The sequence below is a fragment of the Halichoerus grypus genome, chromosome 8, assembly GCF_964656455.1.
Source record: "Halichoerus grypus chromosome 8, mHalGry1.hap1.1, whole genome shotgun sequence".
Classification (NCBI taxonomy): domain Eukaryota; kingdom Metazoa; phylum Chordata; class Mammalia; order Carnivora; family Phocidae; genus Halichoerus; species Halichoerus grypus.
The window spans coordinates 141,224,067-141,243,051 of record NC_135719.1 but is presented as its reverse complement, the minus strand read 5'-3'; the positions used below and the strand labels follow the sequence as shown (position 1 = coordinate 141,243,051).

The window sequence follows — 18,985 nt, the reverse complement described above, 5'->3', positions numbered from 1 at the left end:
AGGGATCTCTCCAAACTTGAAATCCTACAAGTCTTATTCTTTATCATATTCAGTACACAACCATTTGTGTGCCAGACAATGTATAGGGAGCTTAGAGCATAAAAAAGACAGAAGAAAGGGTCACAGTCCCTAAGGAACTCACAACTTGTATGTATAAACAATGACACAATTAAAATACAATGTGGTAAGTGGTAGAACAGAAAGATGTCATAGATACTATGGAAACTTGGAGAATGGTATGACTAATTCTGCCTTGTGTGTAGTGGGAAACTCTGCCTTCAGCTGGGTCCTGAAGCATGACTAGGAGTTCGCCAGGCAGAGAAAGTACAAAGAGAAGGACACGTATGAAATCACAGAAGAGAGAACACATCAGGCATGCTCTGGAGCAGGTGAGGGGGCTGGGGCAAGAGCTCCAGGTGAGGAGCAGTGAGGCCATACCTTCACAGTCTAAAGGGCCTTTTGTCATAAGCAAAGGTATTTGGACTTAATCCTCTAAGAAATCTGGGGATGCTGAAGGCTGACAAACCGTGAGGTGATGTACCAGTTTGAGTCTCAGAGAAAGGATTCTGCTGTCAGGATGGGAATAAGAATCAAGTCTCCATACTTAGTCCCATCCTCACAATTTGAAGCTTATAATAATCAGTAAGTGGCTCTGATTTGCATTTGTCCAAACTGAGAAAGGAACATGCCTTGGCATAAACAGATGCTGGCCATACAATGATAGGACGTTTCTAAAATAACAATGCCCACCCACGCTTAGGGCCACGGCCCCTTGACGAACAAGTTATGACTTAAAGCGTAACACGCCTCCTCTGATCCTTTCTCACAACCGTGGTGAGCAAATGCTCAGATTCTGTAAATCTGGGGAAGAAAAGAACAGCGTGAGCTTACTTGTCTGTCATCACCGTCGGCTGCTCATCTGTGAATTCTTCCGGGGCCGGCACAAACATACTGACGATGCTGGGGGCCGACAGCAGGCTGGATTTCGTGGCACCTGGGGAAGCAGCAAGGAGACACCTGGTGAATAAAGGTCTGTTTCTAGGGGCCAGGAAAGCCCCATCCTCCTCTCATAAATCCTCCCAAGATCACACTCACGGAATGTGATGGGATCAGCTCAACAGCATTGTGAAAACCCCTCAAGGGTCAAATGAGTTCAAGAAAGACTGATTTGTTTCAAGGGTAAAATGAATTCAAGAAGGACTGTGATCTGTTTCTGTTTGTGTGACTTTTAAGAGCTAAACTCCCTTTGCTTCTTGACTTCGAAAAAATCAGAAAGGGTTCAGTGTGCCAACAGGGGATGACGACAAAAATAGAAAAAGGGGGAAATCTATTCAAGAGCACCCTTAAGTGAGTTTACAGTCCTTATTTGCTAGGCATACATGGAAGCTGCCCTTACAATCCTACGTTTCTAAAATCACCAATGCCTACCGACCCTAAAATGCTGCTAATTTGAAAAGGGAATAAGATCCCAGAACTCTACACACATAAGCAAGGGGAGGGGTTTGAGCTAAGAAATATCAGAACAGCTTTTTAACTTGGAAATTAATATCATAAGCCCCAAAGCAAAAGACTTCATTTTTCAAACTGTAATATTTATGAATGAAAGATCAAGCGTTTTGAAGGAATCATCTAGTGACTTTGGCCAATCAACATCACAGAGTTTAAAACTTTGGGTTTTGATGCCTTTAGAGAAATCTAAGGCAGGAATCTTGGCGACATGCTCTTGCAATGAGTTTTTGTCTACTAAGAAAACAACAGGTGCCAGACAGAGTCAGGAAAGAAGGCAGAAAAAGTCAGTGGTCATTAAAGAGTCTGTTTCTCATCATGGAACTGGAAATTTAGTGCTGGAAAACAAAACAAAATTGTATGATCTGCCCTTAAATAGGAGAAAAATAATGATTCAGAGAACCAGTTTTTAAAAGAAGTAATATAAAAATTTTAGAAACCTAGCAAAGTGGGCAATGTGTTTCAATCTGAGGGAGAAAAAAATGGTATTGAAGCCTTTAAAGAATGAAGATGCTGCCAGACTGTATATTCCCTTGACTGATCAAAGGCTACAAAGTGTGTTTATGAGAAGCAGGAGACCTGCCGACTCAAACAGCAAAGGAAAGTATCTAAAAATATCTTTATGTCACTTCCAAAGATCCCAAATGGGTATCTAAATTTTACTACAATATTTACCAGCTATCTCTGAGTAACACTCTTTTCTACCTGTACCTCAGTATATCACTAACAAGGATCTCCAATTATTTCATCAGGATAGCACTTTGAGGGGAAGCAACAGTATTTATTACAAGCATAACTATATTTTGATTAGTAATAGAAAAGGCAAGAACTGGGCCCAAGATAAAAGGAGACATGATTAATTATTAAACACTAAGGTAAACAGCATGAAGTTGCTTCAAGCAACCAAAATACAGAAAGTTTAAATCTAATATTCCGCATTTCTTGAACGTTGATAGACCATGTCTATCAGATGCCAAAATGTCTATGCTAAAAGTGGACGAAGTCACCCCATAAGATGGTGATACATATACAGTCTTACTGGAAACAAGACACTGAAAGGCAAAAAAATTATTGAGTCAAGTCTTTCAGAAGACTCAATTACTATTAAATAGAATTTAATACCAATTACTATTAAATAGAATTCACAATTCAAGTCAAGAAAAGAGAAGGAATCAAAGTCATTTGGGCGGTTTCAAGCCAATAATTACCCAATACAAATGCCAAGAAATAGGTATTTCTGACAATAATAGCTCCGTGAAGTTGTTTATTCACACAACAACACAAAAGGTGTCATGCATTATTTATGGCAATCATCTATAAAAGTTATTGGGCGCTGGCTCCCCTATGGCAATATTAGCTAAAACTGGATTTCTGAATATGGCTCATCATTTGGGAGCAGAGTAACGTAGACAAAGAAGGTGGGAAATACAAAAGGAAGCTACGGACCTCAGCTACCTTTTGTTCTAGTTGAGTTACAACAAAGTCTGCAACATTAAAGGCAGTCCCATTATCCCCCAGTTGTGGGCAATACTTCTGATGGCACGGCTACCCAAAGTGTACTCTGTATGGAACTAGGAACAGAAATAGAAGGTTCTTAGAAGCTTCGATGAAGAGGGGACCTCCCCCAAAGTCCAACTCCAAAGCTGGAAATTTTGACCAAAGCCCCTTTGGGAATCTTAGAGATAGGAGGCATTGTAAAGGTTTTGGTTTGTTCAAAGGATGCAAGCACCAATCAGTCCCTTAGCTGCATCAGTTGACTTCTTCAGTTTACTGTGAAAGAGACTTTATCTTTCTTCTGTCTTTGTTCCCTTTACCTTATTCCATTTTTGTGGCTACTAACTTAGTCACTGGATCGTGGATGAGCAAGCACCAGAGTTGTCCGACCACTGACTTCTGCTCATAAAAGCTTTTCCCAGGCCCATGAGTGAAAAGAGTCTCATCACCTACAGGAGTTAAAACGGCTACTCATTGCCCAATAAACGTTAGCAAAAGCTGAAGATAAATATCTCTTCATTCCTAAGGAAAATCAGAAGAGTGATATGATCCTAAATAATAAGTCTGCTTGATTGAGGGAAGTAGCTAAGAGATGCAGTCACAGTTCATTTTTTGTTTTGTTTTATTTTTTTACAAATGATAATTAAGCTGCTTTCTGAATTAAAAAAGAACAAAAGTAATGATTAACTAGCCATGAGATGAATTTTGAAAATACATATTCTGATGATCTTGGCACAGATTTATTCTCAGCTTACTCCAATGGGCAGCATAATGCCACGAGTATATTTTGTGCGATTTCAGATTTCAGATTTCAAAGAAGCTATTCGTCTATGATCTCAACATTCTAGAATGAACACAGATAAGCTGGACCATGTTCACAGAAGATACACAATAATATGGACAGCTGATATGTATTAAGAGGAATATCAAAGGACCCAGGAACATGTGGTCTAGAGAAGATTGAGGAAATAAGCGATGTGTAGCTATTTTCAAACGTCTAAAAAATTATGTGAGCAACCAGACTCATTTTAGGTGGCCCCAAACAGAAAGTCACGATAAGGAAGAACTTTCTGTTGATAAGGTTCAAAGAGGAGATGTCATGCATTCCCAGTCCCTGGAGGTGTTTGAACAGAGGCTGGATCCACTCCATGGAGCTGCTGAAGGAGAGATTTCAGCACCCGCTGGGTGACCAGATGATTGACATATACAGTGTCTTTCAGCTTGCACAGTCTGAGATTCCACGACCCCACTAACCTCTCATTCTCAACGGCTGTCCCTCCAGGTCAGGGTTTAGGCACATTGGCACATTGCACTGGCGTTTCCCAGGCTGTATCTGTTCTGTGGATAAATAGAACATTTCAGTCTTCAATGCAGTCCATTTAGCACAAGTCACAATACAAGGAATTTAACCAATAACCTCATGGGCCATTTTTGGGGGTCATTGTTATTGTTGATTATTAATATGTACAGGAAACATCCTAGATTTTGGGGTAGGGTTGTCTGGGGTTTTACTACAAAACTGCCATTCAGGTATATGCAATGTAATTAAAAGCAGGAGAGCATCTGAAACCGTCCAAAAAAAAAAAGTCTGGATTCTCTTCCTCCCCACCGAGAAAGCTCAAATACCATTATCTCTCGATATGAAATGAAAAACTGAAAGGCTAATGTCACAGCCATGAAATAAATGTTTTATACAAATCAGTAAATACATAAGTGATCGTTTGGGGCAATGGCCAGAAAGGTCATACAGAAAACATGTGGAACTGGTAGCAAGGAAATGGCAGGTGTCTCCCTGAGGGCTGAGGACCAGGGGTGAGGTCAGCCACTGAGGGCTGAGGAACAGGGGTGAGGAACAGGGGAAGACACGGAGGAGTGGGGCTTCTGGAACATTCGTTTCCTATGAAAGATGAGACGAAGAAGCAGCCATCAGATGAGCACGGATGGAGAAGAGGCAGGTATTCGCCGAGCAAGCAGGTGCATGCTGAGGTGAATCGATCATAACCCATGTTTTAGACTGCCTCTCTCAGTGTCATCATGATTAGATTTGTCCCTTTGGAGACCAGTGAGTCACTGAATGGACATATGTGCCCTAAAGTGGCATGTCACCTAACAGTGACCTATGTATTCATTGACTCTCCTGTGGTCTTAGATTTGGGGAGAACTTTTCATGGCACTAATCAAAACAAGAGTATTGAGATGAAGCTCTAGTAGGACTTGGTGACTAGAGAACCAACTTGGAGAATGGAAAACAAGTCCAGGAAAATGGGTGAAAGAAATTCAGACAGCATGTAAATGGTTAAGTATTAAGTGAGAAACCAGAGTGACATGAACGAGACTGAAGTCTGGTTGAATGTGAAAAATTCAGTTAAATGGGTTATTTGGCATTATGTAGATTCTGTTTTTAGATTAAAATTTGGATTGGAAATTGAGATCTAGTTGCCTTTTTATTACTCTACTGAATCAATCAAACTAGGTTGGAATCGTAATCTAAATCTGAAATGGTTAGCTTAGGCTGAGCTACTTGCTACAGAAAATAGAAGTATGTCAACCTAACAAAAGGTGGGCATTTAATTATCAGAGAACTAACCAAACCAAGGCTCCCATTCTCAGTTCCTCACATAGCTTCCTCGGTAAAGAGAGAAACAGAGTCAGTCCTCTTTCGTGTGGATGGAACGACTCCACCCAGACCCAGTCGGCTGTTGAGGCTGGTTATCCTGTCTTTCTCCTTGACTCTCTTGCCTGTTGGCTTTCAGCCATGACATTATTCACTACCACTTATCACCAAAAGGAAGACAAAACATGAAACCTTTAAAACGTTAAGAACCCTTATAAAGGCTGGAGAGTTGAAACTATCTGTCAAAAGTAGGATTGGGTATTTTTTTGTGGGACTTAATTATCTAGCTCTCCTTTTTTGGAAAAACAACACATGGGGGTGGGGGAGATAAGATAAAATGTATGTCAGTATTATGGTTTTGAAAAAATAAGTCTGTCGATATTTTGGTTTTGTGGACATCATAATTCCTGGTCATAAGGAAGGATATTAAAATAACAATCTCACATAACTATGGCCAGAAAGTACTAACCAAGATATTGAAATAGTCTAAGTGTTGGCCCCCAGAGCCTATCACAGTAACAAACCATGACATTTTCGTAGTGCATGCATGTTGCAAAGTGCTTCCACATGTGTAATCTTGTAACTCAAATGACCCATTTAATTAAAAAAAGGAAAAAAAAAACACAAAAAGCAGGCACTCCAAAGAGCAGGATTGTGGCAATACTACCGGCTTGGAAAGGAGTACGTGTGCAGAACGTGGGAACAAAGTTCAGAAAATGCAGAGTGATCATGTTTAAAATAGACATGTCATGGTGATCGATTCTTACTTTAAAATTGAGGTTAGATGCGGTTCCACCATATGAGCATGAGGGTGTGCAGCTGCAAGCTGGTGACCCTGCTGACTAAAACACAGAGCTCATATTCCCAAGCCTACTGGCAGATCATGACGTCACTAAGCTACATTCGTTATTATCAGTATTACTATTAATATGCCCTTATTTGGGGGGAAATTTTACAAAATAGAGACTGTTGATAATCTGGTGTTTCTGTTTATTTTTTTAATTTGCATCATGAAATCACAGTTCCATTCCCTCCTTTACACACTGACATCACTTAACCCCCAGATAGATAACCTAGTATCTGGAGTCTGGGTCTTAGAGGAAAAAGAGTTGGACCAGCCTAAATGGACAAACAGGTGGCTCTAGAACACTCGGAAAGTTTAAATAGACTTATTCATTACCTTCAGGTTTTAAAAAAAAAAAAATTACTTGAACCACAGAACACAAGAGAAAATCTAATCCTTCACACGAGAGCAGAGGGGACACAAAGAAAGTGGCATTTAGCTAATCTGAGAGGTAAAACAAGAAGAAAAAGCTTGACCCACCAGTGTCCCAGTTGCTGATGTTATGGGGGGCGCTAGACTGATGTTCCAGCTGTCGCTTCATTAACTGGCTCATTGTCAGAGCTCCCAGGGATCCCCTTTTCATCTGCCTATACTGAGCTATATGGAGGAAATTAGGACATGATTACTAGGGGGAATAAATTTCCACTGCACACAAAGGCTCTACAAATCCATATAGAATCTTAATTGAACCTTCATTTGGCTATTTGTGATTGCTCGGTAAATTGTATGCTCCTGTCCAAAGGAAAAACTAAGGCACATTGCTGTTCCGGGTGCCTTTCTTGCTTCAGTAAAGAATGAAAGAGTGCCTATGAGCATTTATCTGTGCCCTGTAAATATTTACTCCAGTTACCACAATATGATTACTTTCATTTACTTTTTTATTTATATACTCTACCTTGTTCCAAAAAGGATTTAAGGCAGATAATACTACTTTGAATTTATAGCTTAACTTTTTTTAACAGAGCTTGTGCATACATAGTTTCAGGCTCCATTATATCCCCATGAGTCCGTGTGTCTGCGTGTGTGTGTGTGTGTGTGTGTATTTTGGAGTAAAATGACACATATCAACCCCAATTTTTTGAGAGAGAAACTGAAGCAAATGATGCCATGTTACTTGGGAACCAACTAGCAAATGAGGTAGTCATAGAAACCGAAACATGTTGACTCCAAAGTCAATACTATTTTTAATCTCTGTATGAGCCTCTGCCTACTGTTTGGGAAATGTGAATTGAATCACCTTCCACAAGTGTATTCTAGTACAAATCTTTGTTTTAGAGAGTAGTGGTAACATTTTTATCCTTCAATTAGGCATTGACAAATATCCCACCAATGAAATGTCAAGTTACGAGCATTTCCAAACCAGAAAAATAATTAAAAAAAAAAACACTCCTGCCAGTAGACTGTTGAGTAAAAAAGCAACCTGCCTCCTACCCTCCTATTCCTCTGCCAGGGGTCTCATCAGTCCCTGCCCCCAGCCCAGTGAGAAAGGCAGAGAATCACTGATGTGCCTTTTCTACATGATCCCAAACTCCTGGACACTGGAGAGCGTGTGGTATTCACTCTCTTAGGAGGACAATTTCAGAAACTGAAGTTCTTTAAGTACATGTTCTAAGAGGGGATGGTAGAAACCGGGATGATTGTATGGCCCCTGGAAAGCCTTAAATGTTATACATAGGTTTCACAATCACTGTACCAAGACGGCAATTTCGTGAGATGTGAAATCAATTATAACATTTTTAATGTAATTAGCATGCTGTTTGATTCATGGTAGTCATGGCATGGTTAGCTACAAAATGGTCAGCTAGCAAACTGATCCAAAGAAGGGAGTGTGATGGGAATTCTTGTGTCTTGCAGTCCATGTTGACTAAATTCACGATAATGACTACTCCAACCAACACGGAAAATCTCCGATTCTTGTTGATTGGTGAAATTCAGTGTTATGACTCACTTGAAACATGCAACTTCAAGTCAAATGCAAAAGCAGAAATCTTGTAGAAGACTTAACCAATTTAAAAATGAGCATGCTCAAAGGAGGACTTAAAACCTCTAGTGATTTCATAAGTTCTCCGATTCTCAGTTGTGTGTAGACAGCAGAATTCCCTGAGAGTAAAAACCCTTAATGTTCAGCTCAGTGTGTGAGGTGCCTGGCATGATGCCTCCAAGAACACACCACCAACAGCCATCCAATACATGCTTTTAATGGAGAGAAGGAGGAAGGTGGAAATCTACTGATGGCACTCTGCTGACTCCAGAAAAGCTAGAGTCAGTTATGACTCTAGGATCATGAGACACTGGATATGCTTATTTTATGACACATTTAACTAGCACTGAAGTCAAGCTGACTTAGTCACCCTCTCTCAAATTATACCCAACTTGGAATTCTGATTAAAATTCACTATCTTCCTTTTTTTTTTTGGATGATTCACATAAATTAGGAGGAGAAAATATACTTTCACGATTCTAGTATATGGGCTTACCAATGGGCGTTCTATCACGTTACCAAATAGATTTTTATGATAAAAGAACAATTAAATCCAGAACTAGCTGTTCTTCTTTGCTACCAAAAGGGCAAGTAACTGTCACTTGAAAACACTTTCTTAGAATTTCTATAATCTCTATTATAAGTGAATTTGAGTTATTCTAAGGCAGTGTGTGACACCAAAAAAGAGCACAGATTTGCCAATCAAACAGACCTGGCATCAATCCCATCTCTATCACACAGTAGCTACCTGACTTTAGGCAAGTCATTTAGCCTCTCTGACCTCTGCTTCCTAGTCTATAAAATGGGGTCAGTAATATTTGCCATGCAGGGCTGATGTCAGGATTGAGTAAAACAACCATGTGTGTAACCATTTGGCACAGTGCCCAGCACGTGGTTAAGTGTCAAATAAATGGGAACTATTATTAACTATTATGACTATGAACTCCTCAAACAAGGGGTGTCTCTTATTTATTCACCTGGGATCCCCAGTGGCAAGCACAGTGCCCGGCACCCAGCAGACACTTAATAAATAGTTGCTGAATGAATGAATGCATGAATGAAATGAATCATGAAGATGATGATGTCGTTCCATACTACCAGTCCAGCATTTGAGTTACGATCTTTATTTGGTTTTCGGGATCATCCTCATTTCAAAAGATGGTCAAATGAAAATTAACTAGCTCCTCATGCAGCGTCTACATGGAGCACAAAATAGACCAGCAGCTGGGACGAGGGCTTGCAGGAGCTGCGCCTCCGTATCGCTGACTCCTGCTGGGAACCTCCCAAGCTAAAGTCTCTCAACTGGCTCCACCGAGGCAGGTAGGCCCCCCTACCTTCTCCTCAACGGAACTCACGCTCCTCAAGGACAAAATCTAGGACCCAACCACAGAAGGCAGTTTCAAAATAGTTGCCCCCTACAGATCTTAGAGAATTTCATGCCATTTTTATTTTCAGATCCAAAAGGGCTGTATTCAATCATGACTCTGGGATCACGATCTATCTGTTACATTTATTTTGTGATAACCTAGATAAAATTTTGTCACTGATGGAAGTGATTCAAATGAAACAAAGGGGTTCAATGTAAAATTCTGTCGTGAATCATGCTTTTCACTTGTCCCAAAACTAGTTCCAGGCCTTATGTTTAGGCTACTCATCAACAATTCCTATTTTTTTGAATTATGAAATTCAGTGATTATTCCTTCACAGATTGGGATTCTTGGCCAATCGGTAATGGCACTGACTTATCAAACACCTGAGATGTTGACAAAACTGAGTCTATGCCTCAGGATCTCTGAAATCTTACTGCTGAGTGTCCCCCAGGAAGCTAACACGACATGTATAAAGAAAAAACCCCAACACTGGGAGTGTGAACATTGAAAACAATGCAGCAGATATTATTCCAAAATCAATGTACAGGTGAAATGATCACCAAAGGAAATCTTACTTGATATTGAGGAATGGCTGCTTGTTTCTGGCACACCTGCTTCTAATGTGGGGGCAGATGAGGATTCTCGTGGCATTTCCAAAGTTGAAAGTCCTTTAGTAGAGGGATCTACAAACAGAAATATTATTTAAAGCTCAGGACGTTGATTAAAAAAAAATAAATAAAAGCAAGTTCAAGAACCTTCTCCGTATCTTTTCCTTCCTGACCAATACACCCATTCAAAGCATTCTATATGTTCTGGCCCTACCAATTACTTTAACGGAATTATATACACACTGGTTTCCAAATTCCATGCAGAGATGCTTCCACATTACATTCTCCATCTGTGGCTATGCCTCTCAGAGATTAACAAAAGCACAGTTACAAAGCTAAAGCTCAGCATGTCCCCACTGCATAGCCTTGAGCAGGTCACTTCACCTTTCCAGAACTGAATTCTTTTCATCTACTACCTAAAGATGCTTACAGTTCATTCCACCTACATCATTCTACCACTCTACCTCTTCCTGGCAATTTGTTACTCATTAATTACATCTCAAGTATACAGACAGTTCCTCCTCCAGAAGGTCTTCAAGGAACTCCCTCCCCCCAAAAATACAAACGAAAAAATGGGTCATGTGATCCTCTTACGTAATCCCAGGACACCCTGTCCTTAACCTTTCCCAAATTTAACACACTATAATGTAATTGTCTATTGACTTGTCTAGAACCTTGGCTAAACCGTAAGTAATTTAGGAGCAGGGACTGTATCTAACTTGGAATAAATACTATGAATGCAGATTTTCTATTTTATTAGGTGAGCAAGAAACAGACTGTATCATTTGCTCCTTCTATTTGGCAAATGTATCTAAGAGGAAATATTTTCTGCATACACTATTGTCTTATGAATCCATCAGTAATGGGAAACAAGATGTCCCACACTATTCTAGGTAGATTATCCTTTAAAACTTTTGAAAAGTTTAATGGTTTATCATAGCAATCCCCGCCCCCCAAATTCTTTACAAATCTCCTTGCCATCTTAAGCAATACTATAAATGAACAGAGTGAGCAGCCTGGAGTTACCCTATAGGTGTCCATGAATGTCCCACGCTATAATTTGGGGATGCCTCCCTAAATGACTTCAAGTTCTCAAGCTTCATGATGATTCTGTCTCATTCTTTTCATATTGTCAATTTTTTTTCTTGTCATAGAGCAATTCACCATACATTCATGCATACATACAATTGAAGTATGCAGATGCTATTCTATCCTTGGATGATCACTAAATTTTTCAGAAATAAAAGTAAAATCGATCTTGGGTGAGAGGCTGGGAGGAAAGTTATCGAGCACTGACACTGTTTTGATTCTCAGAGGTCTTTCTGAATAGATATGGTTGCCAGATTAATCATTTCTTGATGAAAAAAAAAAGTATAACTGTTTCCTAAACCCTCTTGAGTAAACACAAAATAGCAACCTGTTTTAAATTACCTTAATCATTAAGATATTAGAGGTTAGGCTATTATTTTTCTCTTAGGTATTCTCCCCAAACCACTAGTTCAAAACATGCACAGTCAAAAAAAAAAAAAAAAGATTAAATAAATAAATAAAAAACATGCACAAATCTCGTCTCTTCACCCTCATCTGCCTCTGTTTCACGTATGCTGCTCCTAGAGCATAATACTCCCACCAATAATGTAGAATGAGAAAGCTTAAAGCTCATCTTCGAGAACTCTTTGAAAGGTCATTGAGACTTTTAGAGTTTTGCTAGGCTTACTAAAATCTTTGCTGTATCTTTAATTTTAAAGAAATGTCATTACTATAAGGTACTTGGTAATAATCACTAGTGTACAAAGATTCCACAAGCCAGGAAATTTTTGCTCAGTCCTAAATCATTTTATGAAACCTTCCATTTGTATACAGTTTAAAACAACAAACATTGGAACAGACCTATACGCTTAGCTTAAAGTATTTCTATTGAGTTTTTATAGTGATGTGCAGAAAATGTCATAACTATTAATTAATTAATTAATTCATTCATTCATTCACCAAATATTTGCCAAAACTCTACTAGGCACTTGGGATACAATCAGTGAACAAACTAGGCGAGAATACTTGCCTTTGGGAACTTTCTTTTTAGTGGGGAGAGACAGACAATAACATACATAAAAGTAAAATTGTATGTTAGAAGAGTAATTCTCTGTAGAAGAGAGACAGAGTAGAAGGGATTCCAAGATGCCAGACAGGGGTGGAAAGGTGGGGTGTGGGTCCAGGCCTCACTGGGAACCTGGTGTTTGATCAAAGGATCAACGGAAGGGAGAGAGGGAGCCAGGCAGACAGGTGAGGAAGACAGGCTGAGGGAGGAAAGGCCCTCAGGTGGAACTATGCCGGGAGCGTTCAAGAAATGGCAGGGTCCACTGCAGCTGTGTAGAAGCAATGAGGTGAGAGCAGCACAAAATGAAGTCCGAGAAATCATGAGAATCAAGACCACAGAGCACTCCAGAAATATCAAGGACCTGAGCTTTTACTATGAAAGAAATGGGGAGCCAATTGGGGGTTTTGATCAAAGGAATGATATCATCTCATGTCTTAAAGGATCACTCTAGCTGCTGTGTTGAGAAGATATGAAAGCAATAAGGGTCGAAGGCAGGGGACCAGTTAGGAGGTTACAGTCACTGACCCAGGTGAGAGGTGTGGGGCTCAGAGCAGAGTAGAAGCAGGGGACATAGTGGGAGGGGACCAGATTCTGGATATATTTTGAAGGTAGATTAAGGTGACCAGACAAAATGGAGGATGCCCAGTTAAAACTTAATTTCAGATAAACAATGGATAACTTTTTACTATGAGTACATCCCATGTACTACTTGATAGATACGGCTCCAATTCTTCACTCCTCCCTGAATCCATGCCCTTTGCCACGTGACTTAGAAGTTCCCCCCTCATAAGAGGCAGGGTATATTTCCTTCTTGACTTTGGTGATTTGTTTTGGCTAATGAAATGTTGGCAGGCATAACATGACCAAAGGCTTGAAAAGTGCCTGTGCAATTAGACTTGCTCTCTTGTGCCTCTGCCATCACCCATGAGAAAACATTCCCAGGCTTCAAGGGTCCCAGGAGGAGGATGGCCACCCAGCTCAGCTCAGCCTAGATTAGCCGATCCACAGTGACCTACAGACTTACCATTATATGTTGCTAAGATTTTGTGCTTATTTGTTACATGGCATTATTCCAGCAAGAGGCAACTGAGTGAACTGTCTCAGCATACAGACAATATGTAAAACCATAAAACTAGATGAGATCACACAGACAGTGAGTGTAGACAGAAGACTGAGACCCTAGGGCACTCCCTCCTTAGGGAAATAAGGAGAAACCAACAAGAGATTGAGAAGGAGTGACCACTGACTAAGCAGAAAACCAAGAGAGTATGGTATCCAAGAAGCCAAGCAAAGTGGGGAGGTAAGAGTTAAGAACTGACCACTGGAGGTCATTGGTCACCTTGACAAGTGACGTTTGGGTGAACCACTGGGGATCAAGCTTCATAGGAATGATTAATTCTTTTTAGAAAGAATAGAATGCGAGAAAATTGGAGATACTGATTGTATAGGCAACTCTTTAATATGTTTTGCCAAGAGGGGAGAAGCAAAATGAGATAATAATTGGGAGAACTGGGATCAAGAACTTTTTTTTAAGAGAGAAATAAAATTATGGGGCGCCTGGGTGGCTCAGTTGGTTAAGCAACTGCCTTCGGCTCAGGTCATGATCCTGGAGTCCCGGGATCGAGTCCCGCATCAGGCTCCCTGCTCGGCAGGGAGTCTGCTTCTCCCTCTGACCCTCCTCCCTCTCATGCTCTCTGTCTCTCACTCTCTTTCTCTCAAATAAATAAATAAAATCTTTAAAAAAAAAAAATAAAAAAATAAAAAAAAATAAAAAAAAAAGAAATAAAATTATGTTTGTATGCTCAAGTCAAGAATACCTTAGGAAGAAAAAAAACTAACGGCAGTGGGGGAAGAAAGAAGGGAGAATTTCCGGGCCTATTTCTCCGAATAGGTAAGAGAAATGGAATCTTGTCCACGTGTGGAAAAGCTGACTTTAAACAGTAAAACCAGACAGTTCACCTGTAGCCCCAGCCATGAAGGCCAGATATCCAAGTGCAGATACTGGAAGGCAAGCAGATGAGGTGGTAGGAGGCTGAGGAAATTTCTTCTGATTATGTCAAACAGGAAGAGTTATCGAAAGTTTGGGAAGACAAGTCGCCATGAAATAAACAGTCACTCAGGAGAATGGAAACGTGAATGGACCAGGGAAATATGGTATGATGGCCAAGTAGTTCAAGGACCCAGTTGAGATTTATGGTCATGAATTTAAAATGAGACCAGTCAATATTGTTATTTCTCCAGTCACACTCATTGGATAGGTACGGGCGCAGGTAGATGGAAAGGTGGATCTGACAAGGGTTGTGTTTAGCCAAGCAAATCTGAAAAAGCGAAGGCCAAGAGGGTGCAGGGCGGGAGGGCTACACTCATTGACTTGAGTAAGGAAGAGGAGAGAAGACATGAAGTAGGGGAGGGACGTGAAAGGACCAATCCAGGGTTGTCCAGAGAGAGAGGAAATGGAAATCAGAGGACAGGAGGCATGAGAATGACATTGTGGAGAGGCTGCAGTTGTTGCTATAAACAAGGTCTGCGTCATGACCATGGGAATGAATCACTGAGCTAGGGTGCAGGATAAAAACAAAGTTACTAGAGAAGATGAATTCAAGGAACTGAGAAGCCAGAGCATCAGGAGGATCATCTACTTCAATATTGGAATCAGTAAGAATTCAGGCAGAAACAGTTTAGACAAGAATGAAAAAAGAGCCAGGAGTCAAACTGTCACCAGATAATTGTCATCAGGGGTCAGTAGTATGAGGTTCAGAGCTGGGTGTTTTTAGAGACAAGGTGGGAATGGTCTGAAAGGCACAGCGGAGAACAGGGAAGGGGCCTACCCCTCACCCAATCCCAAGGGCACAAGGCAGTGAGGAAAGCAGAGCCAGGGGCAGAGCCAGGTTTCCACTAGACTAGGGCATGAAGGGAGTCGTCAGATGAGAGAGCATATATGGGATTCTGCTCATGAAGGATGGAGGAAGGTTTTCAGTAGTTAGCATAAGGGAGGACAAAAGTTCAGAACAGAAGATGTGCAGAGCCTCATGGATATTAGAGGAGTGACCTGGGCCTTCCTGCAGGGACTGACATGAACACAGGGAAAGTGCATGATGCAGTTGGACCTGGTGGCTCAAGGTGATCAGCAGTGGCGAGGCTCTGAGTTTGGAAGGACCAGAAGCCGTAGCTGTCTGGGCCTCCCTTTAACTCCGGCTGATAGAGGCAAGAAGGTCTAGAGAAGGCTGTGTCTCACTCTGAGCCCAGGCCTCCTTCCAACACCAGTAAGGGAGGGAAGGTAGATCAGTGTGTCCGTGGGAGGTGGGACACTACACAGATATAAAACTATTATGACAGTATCACATATATTATAAACATTTTAAAGACATATTATCATAATTGTCAGATGCTCTCCTCTTGTTCTGATAGCAAGTGTATTAATATGAAATCCATCTCCTCCCTGGTAGCCTGGGGAACAATATGATATAGGATGGATAAAGGAAGCAACACACACACACACACACACACACACACACACACACACACACTACAACTATATATCACGCACACCCATTCTGTAGACTTACATAGCGTTTCTTATATACCCACTCTATAGACCTTGGATGGTTTCTTATATATCCACCCTACAGACCTCTAGAGTCTCTAGGTCAATGCTCTCCTCCATTTCTATGTAGCCACTTCCCTGGCTCCAAACAATAAAAAGGTATTCCAGTTTCCCCAGAAACCTTAAACTTTGTTATCACCAGCATCTTATTCTTCCACCTGCCTGGCTGGAGCACGACCCTTTCCAAATATACTAGCATTCATTCAACAGATTTTCACAGAGCACCTTCAAGGTACACAGCTCTGTGCTGGGAGGGAGAGCAGCTAGAACTCTCAGGGAATGCCCGGGGCAAATAAAAGATCTGAATCTCGTCTTGGGAGTTGCTTTTGTATGAAGCAGTGGGAGAGGAAGGACTAGAATCAGGACAATCGTCCTGGCCCTGTGACTGCCTATCTGTGGGACCCGGGCACATCACTTCCTTAGAGTGTCCATCTCTTCTTACAGAAAAGGACAGATTTTCCGCTACAAGTCTCCAAGTCTCCAAGATCTTTGCCAGGCCTCAGCGGTCCACAGGCTATGAATCTACTACAATGATCATTCCTGGACAGTTTCATTTTTTCTAAAGAGTCACATTCTTTTTTTTTCTTTAGATCTGAGCTGAGACACAAAGTGTTGAGTTATGGAAATACTGCAATAGACTGTGTTTTAGGATGAGGTGGACTATTGGCTTGCTGCTTTTTCAAATGATCTTTCTTAAAAACCGTGCCTCCAAGGAAAGGTGAGAAATGACACCTGAGGCAGGAAATCCATGAGCTGTGAAAACTTCACCATAAGCAGTGCCCATGGATGAGGGTCTAGGTGGCAACTAGGGTTTTTCGGACACACAGTGTCCACCAGACTGCTGACATTTGGTTTGAGTATATAATCCGCTGTGGACCCTACAGGATTATAGTCGATTCTTAACCATTCCAAGCACTCTTTGCTTTATTTTAGCCCTTCATGTTTGTTCCTTCTTTGGACTATCTATCAAAGCTGGCTAAGGCATGGAAAAACAAAGAAGGCAAAAAAGAGTTCAAATTAATGACTTTCGCTGTTTGAGGAAGGCTGAGATGATGTCCGGGATACCTTGATATACATTAACCATGGCCTCTTCTTGCCAAGGATGGTCAAGAATGGACTGTTAGAAGTTGAGAAACAACAAATACAGAAATATTTATGGAGCAAGTAAAACCACATCTGAATCCAACACGCTGTGGTAAGCAGGAAGGATTCGGAGTGGACTCTGAAACAATTATAATGTCACTCTCTGACATTATAAGATTAAGAGTTGGATGCATACTCAGTGCCGAGACCCGAACGAGAAAGATGAACAAACCTGCGTGTCAGGCTGGGAGGAAGAAGAGAGACGAGCTTACCTGGGTCTTTCTGTTCTCCCAGCTTGTCTAGAATGTTGAAGGAGATATCCAGGTACTCTCTCTGGATGGCACTGACAGCGATCTTGCGCTGTTTCCTCTGCCTGGGAACAATCTGGATCTTGAACTCAGATTCCTCCGCTCCCTCCTCTTCTGCCTTCCTCTCGGGATTCTGTTCTGTGTCCGACTCGGCGCTGGTGTCAGGCTTCTCACTTTCCATTGGGTTCTCGGCATCCTCGGGGACTTTGAGGAGGACAGTTTTTGCCCCTGAACTTGGCACCGGCCCACCAGGCTTCTCCTCCTCGACGCTGGGCTCAGGGCTGTCGTCCAGTGACACCTCAGGGAGGGCATAGGACTTCTGGAGGAGGTCTCGCTTTTGCTTAAGCGTGAGCGGGCTGCCACAGGAAAAGTCCTGCGACTCCTCGGGCTTCGAACGTTCTTCGGAGTCTGCGGGGTCTTCCAGAGCGACGTGGGCGGAGTCCATGGCACCTGTTGACTGGTTATTTCCTGAGTCCTTGGAAGAGAAGTCTTTGGAACAATCCTCCACACTTACTTGCACAAGGGGAGTTGTGCTGAGGCTGAGGACGGAAGGGGGGCTGGGGAGGGCAGGGGGGGAGGCAGCGTTTTTACCAGAGGCACCATCATTTCCCTGGTCCATGGTCTCCTCTTCCTCATCACTCTCTACGATGCGGAGAGGGGGAAGAGGCTCGAATACAAGGGAGTCGCTGTCAGATGTGGAGAGCACCGAGCGCTTTTCAGGCCCGGATGTGGAGTCGGAGGACAAATCTATCAGATCTAAATCCTCCTTAGGAGCAGGCTTGAGAGGAGAATCCACTTTGACCTCAAACGTCTCCATGCAGTTTAACCTGACTTCGGGTATCACAGGCCTGCGGGTTTCTTGGAAACTTTCTGTTGCTGGGTTCTCGGGGCCCTCGGGGTCGTCAGGCCTTGCAGCTGAATTCTGTCTGGGCCGTCCGTGGTCATGTCTCTGCATGACATAAGCAGCATGGGCGGGAGGCTTATCTAGGTCACACCGGTCTATGCAGGACTTCCTCCGGTGCTCGTCTAATGTAAACAAGAGGGAGTCTGCATTCCCTATATCAAGAGATTTTTGTTTTAAAGAGCGCAGCTTTTTTTTCTGAATGCTTTCTTCTCTCACACAGTGTAGAATGCTGTCTTGTAATGCACCCGTTTCTCTATATTCGGCCAGTTCTATTTCACCTGATTGAAACAGAAAGAGCTAGTACTATTTTACTTGGAGATGCTACCACTTTTTTCCCCCTCATACTTGGGCATACAACTGGCATAAATCATAATCACAATCCCAGCTCCAACAGGAGGGAACACTGACTCTCTGGCCAAGTTTTTGGAAAGTTCTTTCTAATTTCAAAACCCAGAAAACTCTGGAATGAGAGAACCCGAAATGGCAGTTTAAGATCTGATTTCCAAAATCAGGCTTCGGGATAATTCCTCAGCTCTATTCATTTGTGCACAGGAAAGGGGACCGCTTTTGGGCT

At 41.8% G+C, this 18,985-nt stretch overlaps 1 protein-coding gene across 13 annotated transcripts in view; it reads right to left on the bottom strand.

The window, feature by feature from the left end:
- The window catches only part of UNC79 (unc-79 subunit of NALCN channel complex), a 239,798-nt gene that overhangs the window by 61,991 nt on the left and 158,822 nt on the right, over positions 1 to 18,985 (bottom strand). For 10 of the 13 annotated variants that reach the window (XM_036071607.2, XM_078054135.1, XM_036071606.2 and 7 more), the window contains 5 exons: positions 17,472 to 18,689; positions 10,385 to 10,492; positions 6,939 to 7,055; positions 4,255 to 4,338; positions 892 to 994 (listed from right to left, as the gene is read on the bottom strand). In XM_036071607.2, coding sequence (XP_035927500.1) covers positions 892 to 994; positions 4,255 to 4,338; positions 6,939 to 7,055; positions 10,385 to 10,492; positions 17,472 to 18,689 — 1,630 coding nt within the window. The remainder of the gene's footprint in view (positions 1 to 891; positions 995 to 4,254; positions 4,339 to 6,938; positions 7,056 to 10,384; positions 10,493 to 17,471; positions 18,690 to 18,985) is intronic. The other 3 variants (XM_078054136.1, XM_036071609.2, XM_036071599.2) reach the window with 2 other exon arrangements.